General features: G+C 40.5%; 1 protein-coding gene across 7 annotated transcripts in view; it reads left to right on the top strand.

Moving 5' to 3' along the window:
* SPATA13 (spermatogenesis associated 13) overlaps positions 1-14,344 on the top strand; it is a 153,660-nt gene that overhangs the window by 79,526 nt on the left and 59,790 nt on the right. The window contains exon 1 of one of the 7 annotated variants that reach the window (XM_071804275.1): positions 10,273-10,299. The exons of 4 other annotated variants lie outside the window; for them this stretch is intronic. In XM_071804275.1, the coding sequence (XP_071660376.1) occupies positions 10,288-10,299 (12 nt within the window). In that variant the 5' untranslated portion in view covers positions 10,273-10,287. Of the gene's footprint in view, positions 1-10,272; positions 10,300-11,900; positions 12,134-12,551; positions 12,574-14,344 lie in introns of those variants that run through there. 2 more of the 7 variants (XM_071804288.1, XM_071804294.1) reach the window with 2 other exon arrangements.

Below are 14,344 nucleotides of genomic sequence, written 5' to 3'. Positions count from 1 at the left end.
CACAGGGTTAGGAATAAATACTTACCTATGCAAAGGAAAAGTTTGTTTACGCTTGATGCATTGGAAAATTTTCATGAATGGCTTTCTATGTGAAAATAAAACAGCACTGACAAGGCCAGAGGGACCTCAGGTGAGCTGAGTAATCACTGGCTCACCTTCTGAGTTTAAAGTGTTTAAGGCTGCTTTGGTTTTATTCAGTCTAAAAACAAACATACAAAAAAAAACAAACAAAAAAAACCAAGACAAAACACAAACCAAAACTGTGAAAAACTATATGAAAGCCTTTATAGGGACATTTTCTTCTCTCTACCTGCCTTTCCCACGTTACTGCAGCTCTTTGCTTCTTTGTTTAACCTGCATATTTCTCTATGTTCTCCCTTGGTGCCAGGAGGAATAGGGAATGCACAGCTCTCCCTTGCTGGCTCTCACCTATCCATCACAACCTGGAGACCCCTCTGCCCCCTTGCAGCCTTCTCCTCCCACCCCCTTGCTCTCCCCAACCTCTTCTGGTGTGGTGGTCCTTCCCCATCACTCTCCCCCAGCCTGGTCCACTCCAGCTCTCCTACCTGCATCTCACTGCAGCTTTTGCATGCTCATGCTCATCAGCCTGCACCATCCCTCCTTCTTGCTCTGCTGCCACTTAGGGAACTGAAAACTGTTGTTTCCCCCAGCCTTCCTTGCAAGCACCCTGTCATGAAAAGCTTCCCAAGGAATGCCACAGGCTCTGCAGCCTTGTTGTATACAAGGAAAAATAACTGCCTGGGATTGTATGCTTTGAGTCTCACTTCTGCAGCCTTTTGCTCCTCTGGGAGCTCATCCAAAGCCCACTGAATTCCCATTTATCTCAGCAAGTTTCCAATGTGCCTCACTGTGGCTAATCTCACAGATAAGAGCTGCAGGACTGTGTTCTTTAATTCTGCCTCAATTCTCCTAAAACAAACCTTACTGCTAGGCTGCATCTGCACACTTGGATTCACTTTGGGGCTGAGCCTTTCTTTGATAGATGCCATCATGATTAGATTCTACCCTTCTACAACAAGAATGTCCCACATCACAACAGAAGTGTTGCAGTGACACACTGCGAGGCACCACGTAGGTGTATGGACTTGGCTGAATCAAAGCTCTTTAATACCTGTGTGCTGCAAACTGCCCGTATTCCTATGAGGTGGTCAAGTGGGAACATCATCTGAGCCCTATGTGCTTTGACCCCCAAATGTCTCTTTCCAGCAGCACTTCACACTGTACTCGCACACGTGGTTTTCTAGGAGACTGGTCCAACCCTGCTTGGCTTAGAGCAGCATTCCTCTTAGTACTAGATTTACCCTGCCGCAGCCTAGAAGCAGAGGAATCACATGAAATAGTTGATTAAGAATTGCTTCCACCGACGTCATTCATGGATGAAGACTCTGGTTCCGTGTTTAATCAACTGTGGTTAGAAACACCACAGGAATAGTTACTTCCAGTTGCAAATTGACATGTAACTACAACGCACCAGGCTGCTATCTCACAGGAAGCTGAACGAGTCTGTGTAGCACATGTAACTAATGGTGGCGTTTTTGGACACTGACCTGTAGAGCAGTGTTAGAACCCAGACCAGACCTAACTGGAAAGAGGAGGCACTGTGTGCTGTGGGCACTTGTCGCACTCTGATCTAATTTGCCATTTTGAGAGATAGGAATCCTGGGAAGGTGTAAAGAGAGCCACGTGATTCTGCCCGTGGACAGTGACTTTGTTTATGCACACAATGGGCTCTGCTCCCTAAAACGTGGGGCTTGCAGTATGTCCATAATGCACCCCATCCTCTGTGCAAACTGTGGAGGTGCATGGCAGCAGCATGCCTGAGGGTCTCCTTGGATCATTGCAGCCCGTGGTGGGCTCAGTCACTTGTCATCCAGAAATTCTCAGCAGATGGTCAAAATCCTCCTTTTCCAATCAGACTTCATTTCTAGATGGAAAAATGTACTATTTGAGCAGGAAGGGCTAATAAGGGAACTTTATAACCATGTTAGTGTTTGTTTCCTTGCCCTCCTCTTTCTAGTCCTTAGGTGAAGCATATTGGTGGGCACAATTTCTGAAGACAGAGAGCATCAGTTAGACACCCAGCTTCCCAGGGTGAGCTAGATACCAAGATTTCCTTGTATGCCTTTTAAATCTCTTCCAAAGCCTTTTGCCCTCCAGTGAATTAGTACAATCAGCAAGCAAATCTCAAATGAATGAAGAGCAATCAAACATGTCAAAGTTGTGAGCGACTAATTGGCACTTGTTGCCTTTCTTCCAATTTGCAGTATCATCCCTGATAGTGGCATTGAGTGTCATCTGTTCTCAGAGTGGCCACAAATTCTCTTGGAGAATCTCATATTTAAATAAATTATTTTCTTTCTCCTCTCATAAGAATACTAACATGTTGTGTCCTGTGAGGTTTGAAAATAATATTACCAATTTACCACATCTGTTAGCAATCCCCGTTTCTCGTGCAGTTTTTGTCATCTAAATGTAACTGTCCTTTAGATTCCTACACAGAAGGAACAACGTGATTTTCTAGTCCTTGATATCAGTCTCTCTCTACATATTCAATTTCCAGAACCCTAGAAGGCCATGAGCAGAATTTATTTCCAAGAGTTTATGAAGCAGCTGATAAAAAGTTGCTTCCTCTTAATGAGTTGAATGGAATAATTAAAGGAAAGGGAATAAAGGGAAATTATTTATGCTTATTAAAACCATGAATGTGACTGTGACAGAAGTATTTATATTTTGTCAGTCTTTCAAAATTGTTATTGTAAGTAAATGAGGTTGCATTATTTTTACCTGTCCCCTGTTCAATTAATGATTTCCAATCTCAGAATTGGTACCTTTTTTGGAAGAAAAGAAGAGTGATGCAATTGCTGATCAGCAGACAGGTGATCCAAAGTTTTATATTCCATTAAATAGTGTCATTGTAGTCTATTCAAAGCAAAAATAAGAGTCAAAGACATAAGCATCAATGAGTTTTGAGGGAAGATGAAGTCTCCAGGAGACTGACATCAGAAAGCTTTTCCTCTCTGTTGCGATACGGAAGAGTGTCACACTTACACGTGTCCCAGCTGAGGGGAAAAAGTCAAGGTCTCTGAGACGGACTTGAATAAGGCTGTAGAGGTTTTTAATTAGAAGATTTTAAAAAGCTTCCCAACTAGATGGGAATTACAGCTGTGGGTGAGCTCCTGTGGCAGTTATCTTCATATGCTCCGTGGAGCATGGGCTGCTTTTGAATGACAGTTCTGTAATGAATCGATCTAGCAGAGGCAGGCTGAAGCCCCTTTTCTGCAACTTGAAAAGCAACCCCATCTTCAAGGAAAGTAGTGTGTACTTTACACTGTTGGGGCAGCTCCCACAGAGGCCTCCAGTTTCATAAGGCAATATAATCAAAGCTTAGCGAAGACCATGTAAATCTCCACCATGTAAAACAAGTGGCCCAAATTGCACAACCTGAACCATTGAAATGTTATTTTATGTGTTCTTGATCTGATTTAGATGTAAGCAAAATACCTAGTACAACTGTTGTGACAGGTTTATCTGTGTAGAGGTTTAGTAACTGACACCACTTATTAAGATAATATATTTTTATTTTCTGCAGAAAATTGAAAGACAGTTCTCCCCCAGAATATTGTTGAATTGCAAAATACTGAGAAAAGCGTAGAGTTGAGTGAACCTGGTTCCTGTCCCTGCAGCGGCCAAGGGCTTTGTATCTACCTGCGCAGAGGGATCATACCTCCATGGGCTTGTCCTTCCCGCTACATTCATAAAACACTGACACATCACTTCACTTCTTCCTCCTCCTGCATCCGTGACTGATCCCTGAAATTGCATAACCTTCCTCTTGTCACTGTGCTCAGCTACTGCTTCTGTCTGCCATCATCTACTGCTTTAGGACACGATTCCTCTTCACCTGGGGCAAAGCTCCCCGGCTTTCCCTCAGCCAATCTAGCCTTCAGAATTGACTGTAAAATCTTACCAACTTCAGACTCAGTCTAAAGAGTCAGTTCATTGCCCAGGCAACCCTCCCCCTCTTTTTTAAAATATAAGCATCACATCTGCTATTCTTCAGTCACATGGTATCAGCCAGTATTTGAAACACTCATTAATGATCTTTGCTAACGCACATGAAATGTCTAATTTTGGTTAATGCTGTGTTCTGGGAGGGAGACAATCCTTTGTATTATTTGGTCTTTTGAGAATCTGGTTTTGTTATTGTTCTCAAAGTACTAACACTGTATATAGGTATGTTCTGGAGGACTTGTTCCATTGGTACTAATTGGTTTATTTTAAAGAGAAGGAAAATGGTTTATGGGACTGAACCCCCAATTCAAATCAGCCAAACACAACAGTGGCTCAATAGTAAAACTAAACATGGCTTGGTTTTGCTCCTGAAATTGTTATTACATTAAGCCATGTTAACAGATAATAATAAGCATTATTGTGATAAGAAGAGTTACATGTCACACAATTTTAAGCCAGCTCCAAGTAATGTTGGAAGGCGAATTTCAACAGCCAGTCTGTTGAACAAAGTCTCCCAAATCTGCATGTACTTATACTGCTGGCACATGGTACCAAATTAACAAGGAAAACACCTATATCACTAGAAACAATTGTATGTCTGAGATGTTACATCATTTAAAAATCCCCTGTGAACATAAATGGAGACACAACTGTACTGAAGAGCTTGGTTTGATTAGTCATTGGGGTTAACAGTCTTACATTTGAAGGCAATGAAAAGTATTTCCACTCATCTACCGCAAGTGGGAATCCAGAGTATGTTTTCCTTTCTGTGCAGACCGTGCTGTACTGCTATGAGAATAGCAGCAGGAGAGAACTTTCTAGCAAAGTGGGATACAATGAAAGCCAAGTTTGGCAAGAGAAATTAATAGCTGTATAAGACAATGAAGTCCTAGGAAAGGAAAGGACATGACAACTGGGAGTTAAATAGATAGGCTGCAAATAGAAACTGTCCAAAATTCACAAGTGATATGACAGAGAAGAGCTGAGTTCTTATCTTATCCTGGAAAGTATTGCCACATTTTCAGGTTCTCAAACCTGCTTTATCAAGTCACTGTGACATAGTGTGTTTAATGCACACATGTAGTATGTTTAATGTGTTTAATGAGTTAGAGAGAAATAATTATTATTTACAGAGAAATAATTATCAGGTCATAAGTTAAATTAGCCCCAGAATGAAATGTGTTGCTAATAGAAAACAGATTAAATGAAGTATTTTTTCCTTCCCTTAGAGACATGTTTGTGTCAAATTATCGTTAAACAGACAACTGGTTTTTGCACGACATTAAAGAAGTCACCAGAGAAATGGAGACTATAACACTCTCATAATAGGCATAAAAATTTGTGTTTGGGAAGTGGAAAGTGAGTTTCACAGCAAGAATGAACAAATTCACCCACATACTTGACAAATATTTGGTATATTATGGCCTTGATCTTGCAAGGAGTTGGTCCTTGCACACAGTCTCTTGCCAATCTATATTCTAATAGTCTTTATAGAAACTGATAATTGACATTTCATCACCAATACATTTGCTTCATATATTTTAACAAATTTATTTAGGGTTACCTGCTTATTTTATGCTTTCTAACAGATCTGCATAGCTTTTCTAGAACAATTTGCTGAAATAATTGAGACTGAGGTTCGGGTGAAGATACGAGGAATAAACAGCTCACAGCAGGGAAAGGGTGGTGTCTACAGTGCCAGCAGCTCATTTGTCCTTGGTCCAACCAGGAGCAAATTCATTCCCTGCTGATCCCCACAGCTTCCTCCAAGCTGCCTGTTGGCTCTGAGCAGGAGCAGGTGAGAGATGATGGACAGCATCCCTTGTGTCTGAGATCTCTGTCTCTGTGCTACACCTTTCCTTCCTGTCTGCGAGTCGGTTGGAAAGTGTCTGACCTGGGGCTGTGATGGAGCCTGTGGGACTGCGGCTGCTGCTGCCTTCAAGGCAAGACTCTTTGATTTTGATCTTGCATTTTTCATAGATAGCCAGAATGTCGTATTTGGCATTTCTCTGTTTTGTCATGTTTCTTTGTGCTATGCAAAGGCTTTATGTTCCCTGGAAACATACTGAATTTGATTAATTATGTTAAACAAATTCAAGAACAGTTTAACTACAATGTAATGTGGCTTTGCTTCTACACAGGGCTTGTCTTACATATGCTTCTGGCAACTAGCATTGCATTTTGGAGGCCAGCTTTCCAATTGCCGGGTGCACAAGTAGCATCAAGTAAGAGTTAATTTGGTGTACAGGAACTCATAAAGACAACTCATTTATTTTCATGCACCCAAACAATCCTATTGGATGAAGCTATTGAACTCTAGCTAAAAGTGACTTTGATTTGCCTATTAAGCATCAGCTGCATCCTGTTAGATTTAATAGGTAATTAATTCTTTATCTTGGACAGCTTTCTTAATTTGCTTTCCTGATTAAATTAAGGATTACTGTATTTAATAAATTAATTATTCCAGTGGTTTCTATTTTACTTGTATTCTATGGTTCTAGATTAAACTTCCCAGTTTATCTTACGTATTATGAAGTTCTTCTCTTTCCCTTGTCCTTCATTTCCCATGATGAGAAAATAAAAGCAGGTTTTATGCAGGTGTGGCAGTAGAAAATGAGAATCTGTTGTAATGTTCAGAGTTCAGATGTTCAACAGCTCATCCAACTACCCACCTGAGGGAGGACAGATACACTGCAGCAGTTGCTGAGCTTAACCTGCATATTTCATTCAGTGTTTCCTTCTTTCTAATGAAGGAAACTTGTCTACAAGAGACCCTGGATTCTTTTTTACCATGCTTAGTGTTTCCATGATGAGGAGCATAGTTCCTTATTCTCTTGTATTTTCTACTAGTTCTTAGTTATGGTAATTTCATGTTCTACTTGCATATGGAAGAACTGAAGCTAAGACCTTCAAATGAAGCTGGGATCTGTTCCTGCATTAATACTGTTGCAGAAACTTAATTACAACCATAATGCTTTTTCTAAGAAGTAAATAATGCTGTCTCTGGGCAAACTACGTGAGTAAAATGGTTCAGACAGTTAACAGACTAAACAAACCAGAATCAAGCAATACTACTAGTACTGCTGCTGATGATGATATGTTAGGTTGCACCAACTAGAAAAATAAACTCAATGCAAAAATTTTGAAGACAAATCTTGTATAAAAACATTATTTTAAATTAAATTCCTATCTGATACCATCAATTTGGGGACTGAATGACTAATGGGAAGAGTTTGTCTGTTGATGATGATATGAAATGAATATTTGAAAGTTGACTTTTACAGGTTACTGCATTTCTAAAAAGTCCTATAATAAGACTTCAAATTCACTGAGAGCTGAAACAGTTTTCTTTTTGTCTTCATCACTTGTTGTCCTTGCTTATGACAAGGGTCAGCAATTTTAAGTACAATGATCTAGAACTGTTTGAAGTAAGCTATTGCCTTGTTCCAGTGTGTTAATCAGGACCTTCTAATTAAAAGTAACCTCCCAACAATGAACGAAGGGCTCCTTGGCATATCAGGTTCTTTGTTTCTGTGTTCTTAAAACATTTTTATGTTACTGATGGAACAGCTTAGCTACCCAGGAAGAAAATAGCCAAGCTGGTTAAATACCTCACTCGTTACACACCTGTGTAACGTGCTAAAGAAAAGGTTAACGCAGAACCTGGTACTTCCTGGTGCACCGGCTGCTGAGAGAGGAATGACAGATTTTGGGGAACTGGTGGTATCCATCAGTAGGGCTCTGACTGCTCTGACTTTCTGGCTTGTAAAAGAGTTGAGTGAATTAAATATGTTACTTAAAGCCTGAATGACAGCATAAAATATGAGTAGCATGTGGAGAAACTAGGAAAAAGAATCAAGAAGAGCATGTTTTTAAAGAATGAATTATTTATTTGTGATTTATGTATTACAGTCATTGAGATTGTTAAAAACCAGGAATTCTCTCTTAATGGACCAAGAAGCAAGTATGATCATCACTTAAATAACTGGGCAATAGTCCAGAAACCTAACTTGCATATCTACCTATACATCCTCTTGCAAATTGTGCTCCCCTTTCTCATCTCCTGGAAACCCATCCTTCCTGTTTGTTACTTCACCTCTTCCAACACCCACATCTGTGGGGCTGGAGGCACCCAGCTCTTGGCACCCTCCAGCATGGTGGGGCTTTCAAACAGACACTGCATCACCAAAGGGAATACATTTCCCCCAGGGTACCAGTTATGAGAATTCAGTGAAATATGGCGATGTGGAAGCCAAAGCATTAGTGAAAATTGAAAGAAAGCATGGAAGACTGGCCTAGTAGAACTAGAAAATACCATGTTCTGCATGCAGCCTCTGATTTAGGAAGATTCTAAACCTCAGATTGACAGAAGATGGGAGAGCAAAATAGGGAGGGAAATCTTTCTGTGTTCATCTTGTTTCTTGTTCCTCCTTAAGCCACTTGGAGACAAGAGAGTTGGTTAGATGGCTTTTTTGGTCGAATCTAGTGCAGCGGATCCTACCTACCAACTTCCTCTTCAGAATGAGATTCAAAAATCTGGCTCAAAATCTTGTCCTGGATCTTTCAGTGTTTATTTCCAGTGTATCTGGTTTTATTTAAAATATTGACATCTCATCTAGTATCTTTTAAAATAGGTGTATTTCCTGTATTTTATCAGAAGCACTTTAACCTCAGTGTTAGAAACTCCATTACTCACCACTGATAGTACTGGAGAGACCACGTCCCTAATAACAATTTTAAACAGTCTTCTTTATGAAGCAGGCTCTTATTATTGAAGAATACACGTACACAATTTTTATTTTTATGGATATAATCTGTTGCATATTTTCTGTGTGACAGAGAAAAATTGTAGGGGCTTTTTCATCTTGTTGCAAAGAAATCAGACTTTCAGGGCAAAGGACAGTGGTGTTTTTTGTGTACTGATAAGAGCAGTATTGAAGCAGTATCACTCCCAAGCCCTATTCCTGGGCTGAGGACTCAAATAGTACATTGGTTTACTTTAGCAACAGCCAGGTACTCAGCTCTTGGGCTGAGGAATTAATCTTCTCAAAGGCTTTAAAATATTGTTAAAAATAAACAGGATCACTTAAAACATCTTTTCAGGTGGTGGTTGTTAATCTGCTCTCCTCTGCACCTAGTATCCAGGCCTAATTGCCTTGTATGACCTGGTGATGAATTGGCCTTATGAATGGTGCTGTGCTTGGGTTACTTTGCAACCGCTAACCTAAATATTTGCAGGGAGGATTGCCCTTCTTATAGGACCTGCTTTGTATTGTGGGGGGGTTATTAAGATTGAGATGCCTTAACGTAATTGATACAGCAACATGCAGACATGGATACTTTTTTCAGCTTCTTTGTTGTTTTAATGTGTTCTGATTATAGTAAAAGATTTGGCACGAACTGATGGTAAGTGAACTGTTATTCCATTTTTCTGTATTTTCAATTTAGTTTCGAGTTAATAAACAGTAGTGGGTGAATGTCCCTGAAAGACAGCTCTTTTATTTACAGAATATATACAGCATGGGAAACATGATTCCTTGTGTTGTGTTAACATGCCTAAACTCAGATCACCAATCTAAACATATTACTCCTAGCAGTGTATTTCATGTCCAAGGCTTCTGAAGCCGCCTTTGCTTTGGTTGAGACTACTGGCAGTGGCTGTAAAAAGTAATAGTAGTTTCCAGAGAGGGAACGGTCCTCTGAAAATGTAGCAGATTTACAACTAGTAGCAATCAAAGGCAGAAATTCTGCAGCCACCATGAATTTTATCAGATGCTAAACCATTACATGATTGAAATCCTGGTCCTCACAGGGAACTTAAATCATTCCCATGTCTGGCAGAGGGACAACACAGAGGGGCAAAAGCAATCCAGGAGATTTCTGGAGTGCTTGACACTGGCAACTGAGAAGCCAGTGAGGAAAGGCATTCTGATGGATCTTCTTATGCTTACAAACAAGAAAGATCTGGTTGAGGATATGGAGGTTGGCTGCAGTGACCAATAGTGATGGAGTGCAAGATCCTGAGAGGGGGAAACAGGACTAATAGCAGGATCACAGCCCTGGGCTTCAAGAAAGCAGACTTTGGCCTCTTCAGGAATCTACTTGGAAGAATCCCATGGGAGAACATTCTGGAGAGAGGAAAGCTGTTTGACTTTCAAGAGTCACCTCTTCCTCCAAGCTCAAGAATGTTCCATTCCAACCAGCAGGAAGTCAAGCAAAGATGGCAGGATTGACATTGATATGGCAGCATCCTAGATGAGCACCCTGGTGAGTAGTTTGGGACTAAAAAAATTACTTGGACTTAGCTTTTGTAATAATCTTTACTTAAAGTTTGACAGAAGCAGAGGAAAGTCTCCTTGACTTTAGTAGACCTTGTATCTGACTCGGAAGGTTTAAAATGGTAAAAGTCCAGCCTTGCATGAAAAGAGTACGGCAGTGAAGAGCTTGTTTCTCCTTTCCAATGAAGGCTTTGAGCACAAGTCAAATATTGTGGAGTTGTAGTTCTGTCTTTATACTTTCATGTACTTAATTTTCTTGGTAATGAGATTCCAGCAGAGCTGTCAGCTAAAATGAATTTAAGTAATAATTGGGAATTCAATAATATTTTATTTGCAAATTTTGCATGAGACATATATGAAGCCTCATACTTCATTATAAATTATTAATTAGGTTTTGAAAATTATCTTGGTTATGTAAATCTAGTATTAAGTAAATCTGTTGGCATTTCTACTTTTAAGACATGAATGTAATATTGCCATTTAAAATTCTCCTTGTGATTATTCACATAATAACTCCAAGAAACATACGACTGACATTAATTGATCTTTAAATTAATGTTCTCTTGCATTCAGGTTTGCAGTTATTCTCCATGTCCTGCTACTCTAATTCAGAAAAAAAAATGCAGTTGAAAGTTGCTGTTTTTTCCTGAGGAGGAAAAGAGAAGATCAAATCACATTCCAGCGGATCTTCTGTTATATATTATTTTGTTTTCCATATAGGAGGGAGCTGTACAGGTCCTTCTGACTGGAGGGTACAAAGCCAGGGGCATTCTACATTTTCATGTATGATATCAGGCTCTGTGGATACATGTGGGTCTCTGGGAGAGTGTAGCTGCTCCCTCCGTACACCAGGCAGCAACAGCAGGGTTGTGCAGGTCCCATCTTTCTGGAAGGCGTGTATCTAGATTTCTGCACCGTGTTGTTCTGCCACTGGGATAACTCAGCTCCCTGCCTGCAATGCCTTCTGCACACCCCGCTACCCTCCTGTGGTGCTTTGCAGCTCTCAAAGACATAATTATACCTTTGATTTCTGCCTCCTTTGTTTGTTACAATAAATGACCAGGTATGACCAGGTCTGATTTTTGGCATTTGGTTCTGCTGCTGACACCTGCAAATACTAGAGCTTGGTGGTAAAGTTTTGAGGTTTGTTGTTATTTTCATTATTGTGGATATGTATTTCGCAAGTGCCATGCTGGGTCATCCATTTTGTCCATGCTGTCAGGTGCAGCTTGCTCAGGGGAGATTCCAGCTGATAATAACCAACTCACAGTTTGCACAATATTTAACTAGAAGTCTTTGGTTGCAACTTCAGCTTATTTCTGCCTTGGCTGCTCAATTTTGCTTTCACCAGAATACTCCCCAAACCTTTGCTTTCATACGGTAAATACGTAGGACTGCTGCATATGAGCCTATTCAGGACAAAGGCTTTAAGGTAATGTTCCTGTAAATATGCTTGCTTCTCTGCTGTTACAGTTACTTTAAGTGTATGTTTAACTTCCTGATTTCATACACCGCTGTGCAGCTGTTTGTTATATATTAACTTCAGATTCAGTCCCACAAGGTACTGACTGCTTCTGGATCATGCTGAGTCCCTTTCCCTGCCAGCAGCGTTTAAGGGCTCACAGGGTGCTCAGCATTTGCAGGACCAAGCCCTGAATCTGGGCAACAACAGGCTTTTCAAAAACCGAACAGGTTTTCTGGAACAAGGTTCACACTGTAACTGGGCAATATTTTGTGCAATGGATTTTCATATATTTAGATTAAATCTTATCCAGAACAACAGATCTCATAGCTAATGGCTGCTGGAAGACATAAACATTAAGGTATGTATGGTGGTAATTAATTACATTTTACAATTACAGTTTTATTAGTTGTTCCAGCTAAATGGAAAACCATGGCTGAGACTAATATTTAATCTTCTGTGTGTTGGCTGCAGTGTGCTTTGCCCCTCTGTTAAAGTGCTTGTGGTTTTTGGAGCTGCAGATAATCCGCGCAGTTAACCTAGCAAAGCCATTTGTGCATCACACGTTGCTGGGCTCACACACTATACAGTGGGGCACATGCTGTGACTTCAAGGGGATCCTGCAGGCAGTGGCATCAGGGGGCACATTCCCTGGCACCACCCTGGCTTTCTGGAGCTCCCGTGGGCAGAAACCCACCCGGCTGCAGAACCCAGCCCCTGGTGTTGCCTGCACTGGCGCAATGTCACCAATGGCCCTGGGATGCAGTACTGTCCTCCACTGTGAATCCAACATTTTGAAAGGTAGGCTTTGCTGAAGCTGATCTGTTGCTTACATCTTGGAAAGCCAGGATTAATATTTAATAAGCAAATGTATCTTAATGAGACCAAGATGTGGTGTAGCCTGTGCAAACTATAGTAGTAATTATTACTCTTTCTCTGAAACTTGTTTCAGGAGAAGAGTGCGGAATTGATCTGTGTGGTAAATCCAGATGCATTTGGCACAGAAAAAGTGCTGTAACATAGTTTCTAAAAACTTATTCTTGCTGGTTTATATGCAGATGAAAGCCATAATGTTCCATTGTTTGCAAGGAAAAGGACAGGACCTGAAACCTTGAAGTAACGTCTACAAGCAGGGAAAATTAATTCCAAGAAGGCAGCCCCTGCCTTCCCTGTTCAATACCCTGCCATGCTAGGCAAGCAAGGAGGTATTCTTTGATTTTGGTCCTGGTATCACCTGCAAATAGTGGTTATTAGGAACCAAAACCCAAATTTTGCCTTCAAACTTATACTTAAGGTTGGCCAAAGACCAAGGCACAATTCTGCTCCAGGAACTGTTGCAGGTGTCCCACTTTAATTCAAATACACCTGTGTGTTCATAACCGGATCTTTTCAAAATAAGCAATCATACCGTTGGCCTTTGCCCTTCCACCCGCAAGTTAACTATCAATTGCACACACATTTATGTGTGGATTATCTCTTGAGATTGGTGTGATTTTTAGCATGCGATAGCAGAGAAGCACATAGGTAAAACTTTTGCAAGATCACAGCTCTGGCGATGTACTCTAACTGAAATCGGTATGTGAGTGAAGATTAAGCAACTTGCTGACTGCCAGTTTTCTTGGCATAATGACTGTGAAGTTGGCTACTGTGCTTTTCTGGGGAATAAGCAAAGAACTCAAACAAAACAGAGGTTTTAGGAGTCTTTAATAAGTTAGAGAGGTTTCTGTGTAACTTTAAGCACAATTAGCTAAGCTTGGAACCCTAAGAAGAGTTGTTTACCCATTAAAAGAAAGTGGGGAAATAGGTAGAAGTTTATGGGAACAAAACTGGACTGGTGATGCCAATGAAGTATTTTCCAAAACTTTAAGCGTAGGATGAATGCACCACATGATCCCATGTAAGAATATTGCAGCAGAAAGTAGTCACAAGTACTGAATATCCTCCCTGGGAAAACAGCTCCTGGTTTAGGGGAAATGAGACTGGGTTAGTTGTACTGTAATTCCCTTTCATTACTATGTATTAGCAAAGCTGTTTAATTCTCAGTGTAAAGCCTGGATTTCACTCCCCTCTCATTTAATACCAGGTTGAATCTAGAATAATAAGCTCTCAAAAGCTTAGAAGTTCCAGTAAAATGAGATTTGGCTAAAAATTATGTGTTGGTTTCTACTAGTAACTATGTTGTAGCTTTGGTGCCCTAAGCAATGAGGGAAGCAAGACTGGTGAGAAAAGAGAATATGCTTCATTAGGATATTGAATGATTTAGTAGAAGTTGCTATGTCTTATTGCAAACCTTAGAAGGGATTTCTTTCTCTGCAGAGCCTGAACTCTCTCTGTCCCCCTTTCCTCAGACTTCAGAATGATGGAAAATGTAATAGTCAATTTTCAATCATTTTCAAGTTTTTGTATAATGTACTTGGCTTAAGTGTTGGAAAATCAAGACCTAAACCACTGTGCATGGAGCGGGACGGCTGTTATTTCGGCGTTGCTCAGGCAGCAGTATTTGTGAATCAGAGAGCTGAACATGGAACAGGAGCTGTTTATCAGCTGAGGGACAGCAGGATTTCTGATAAAT

This window comes from Patagioenas fasciata, chromosome 1 (genome assembly GCF_037038585.1).
Source record: "Patagioenas fasciata isolate bPatFas1 chromosome 1, bPatFas1.hap1, whole genome shotgun sequence".
In the NCBI taxonomy this organism is placed as follows: Eukaryota; Metazoa; Chordata; class Aves; order Columbiformes; family Columbidae; genus Patagioenas; species Patagioenas fasciata.
The sequence above is the reverse complement of the archived record's forward strand: the minus strand, read 5'-3'. Positions and strand labels throughout refer to the sequence as shown.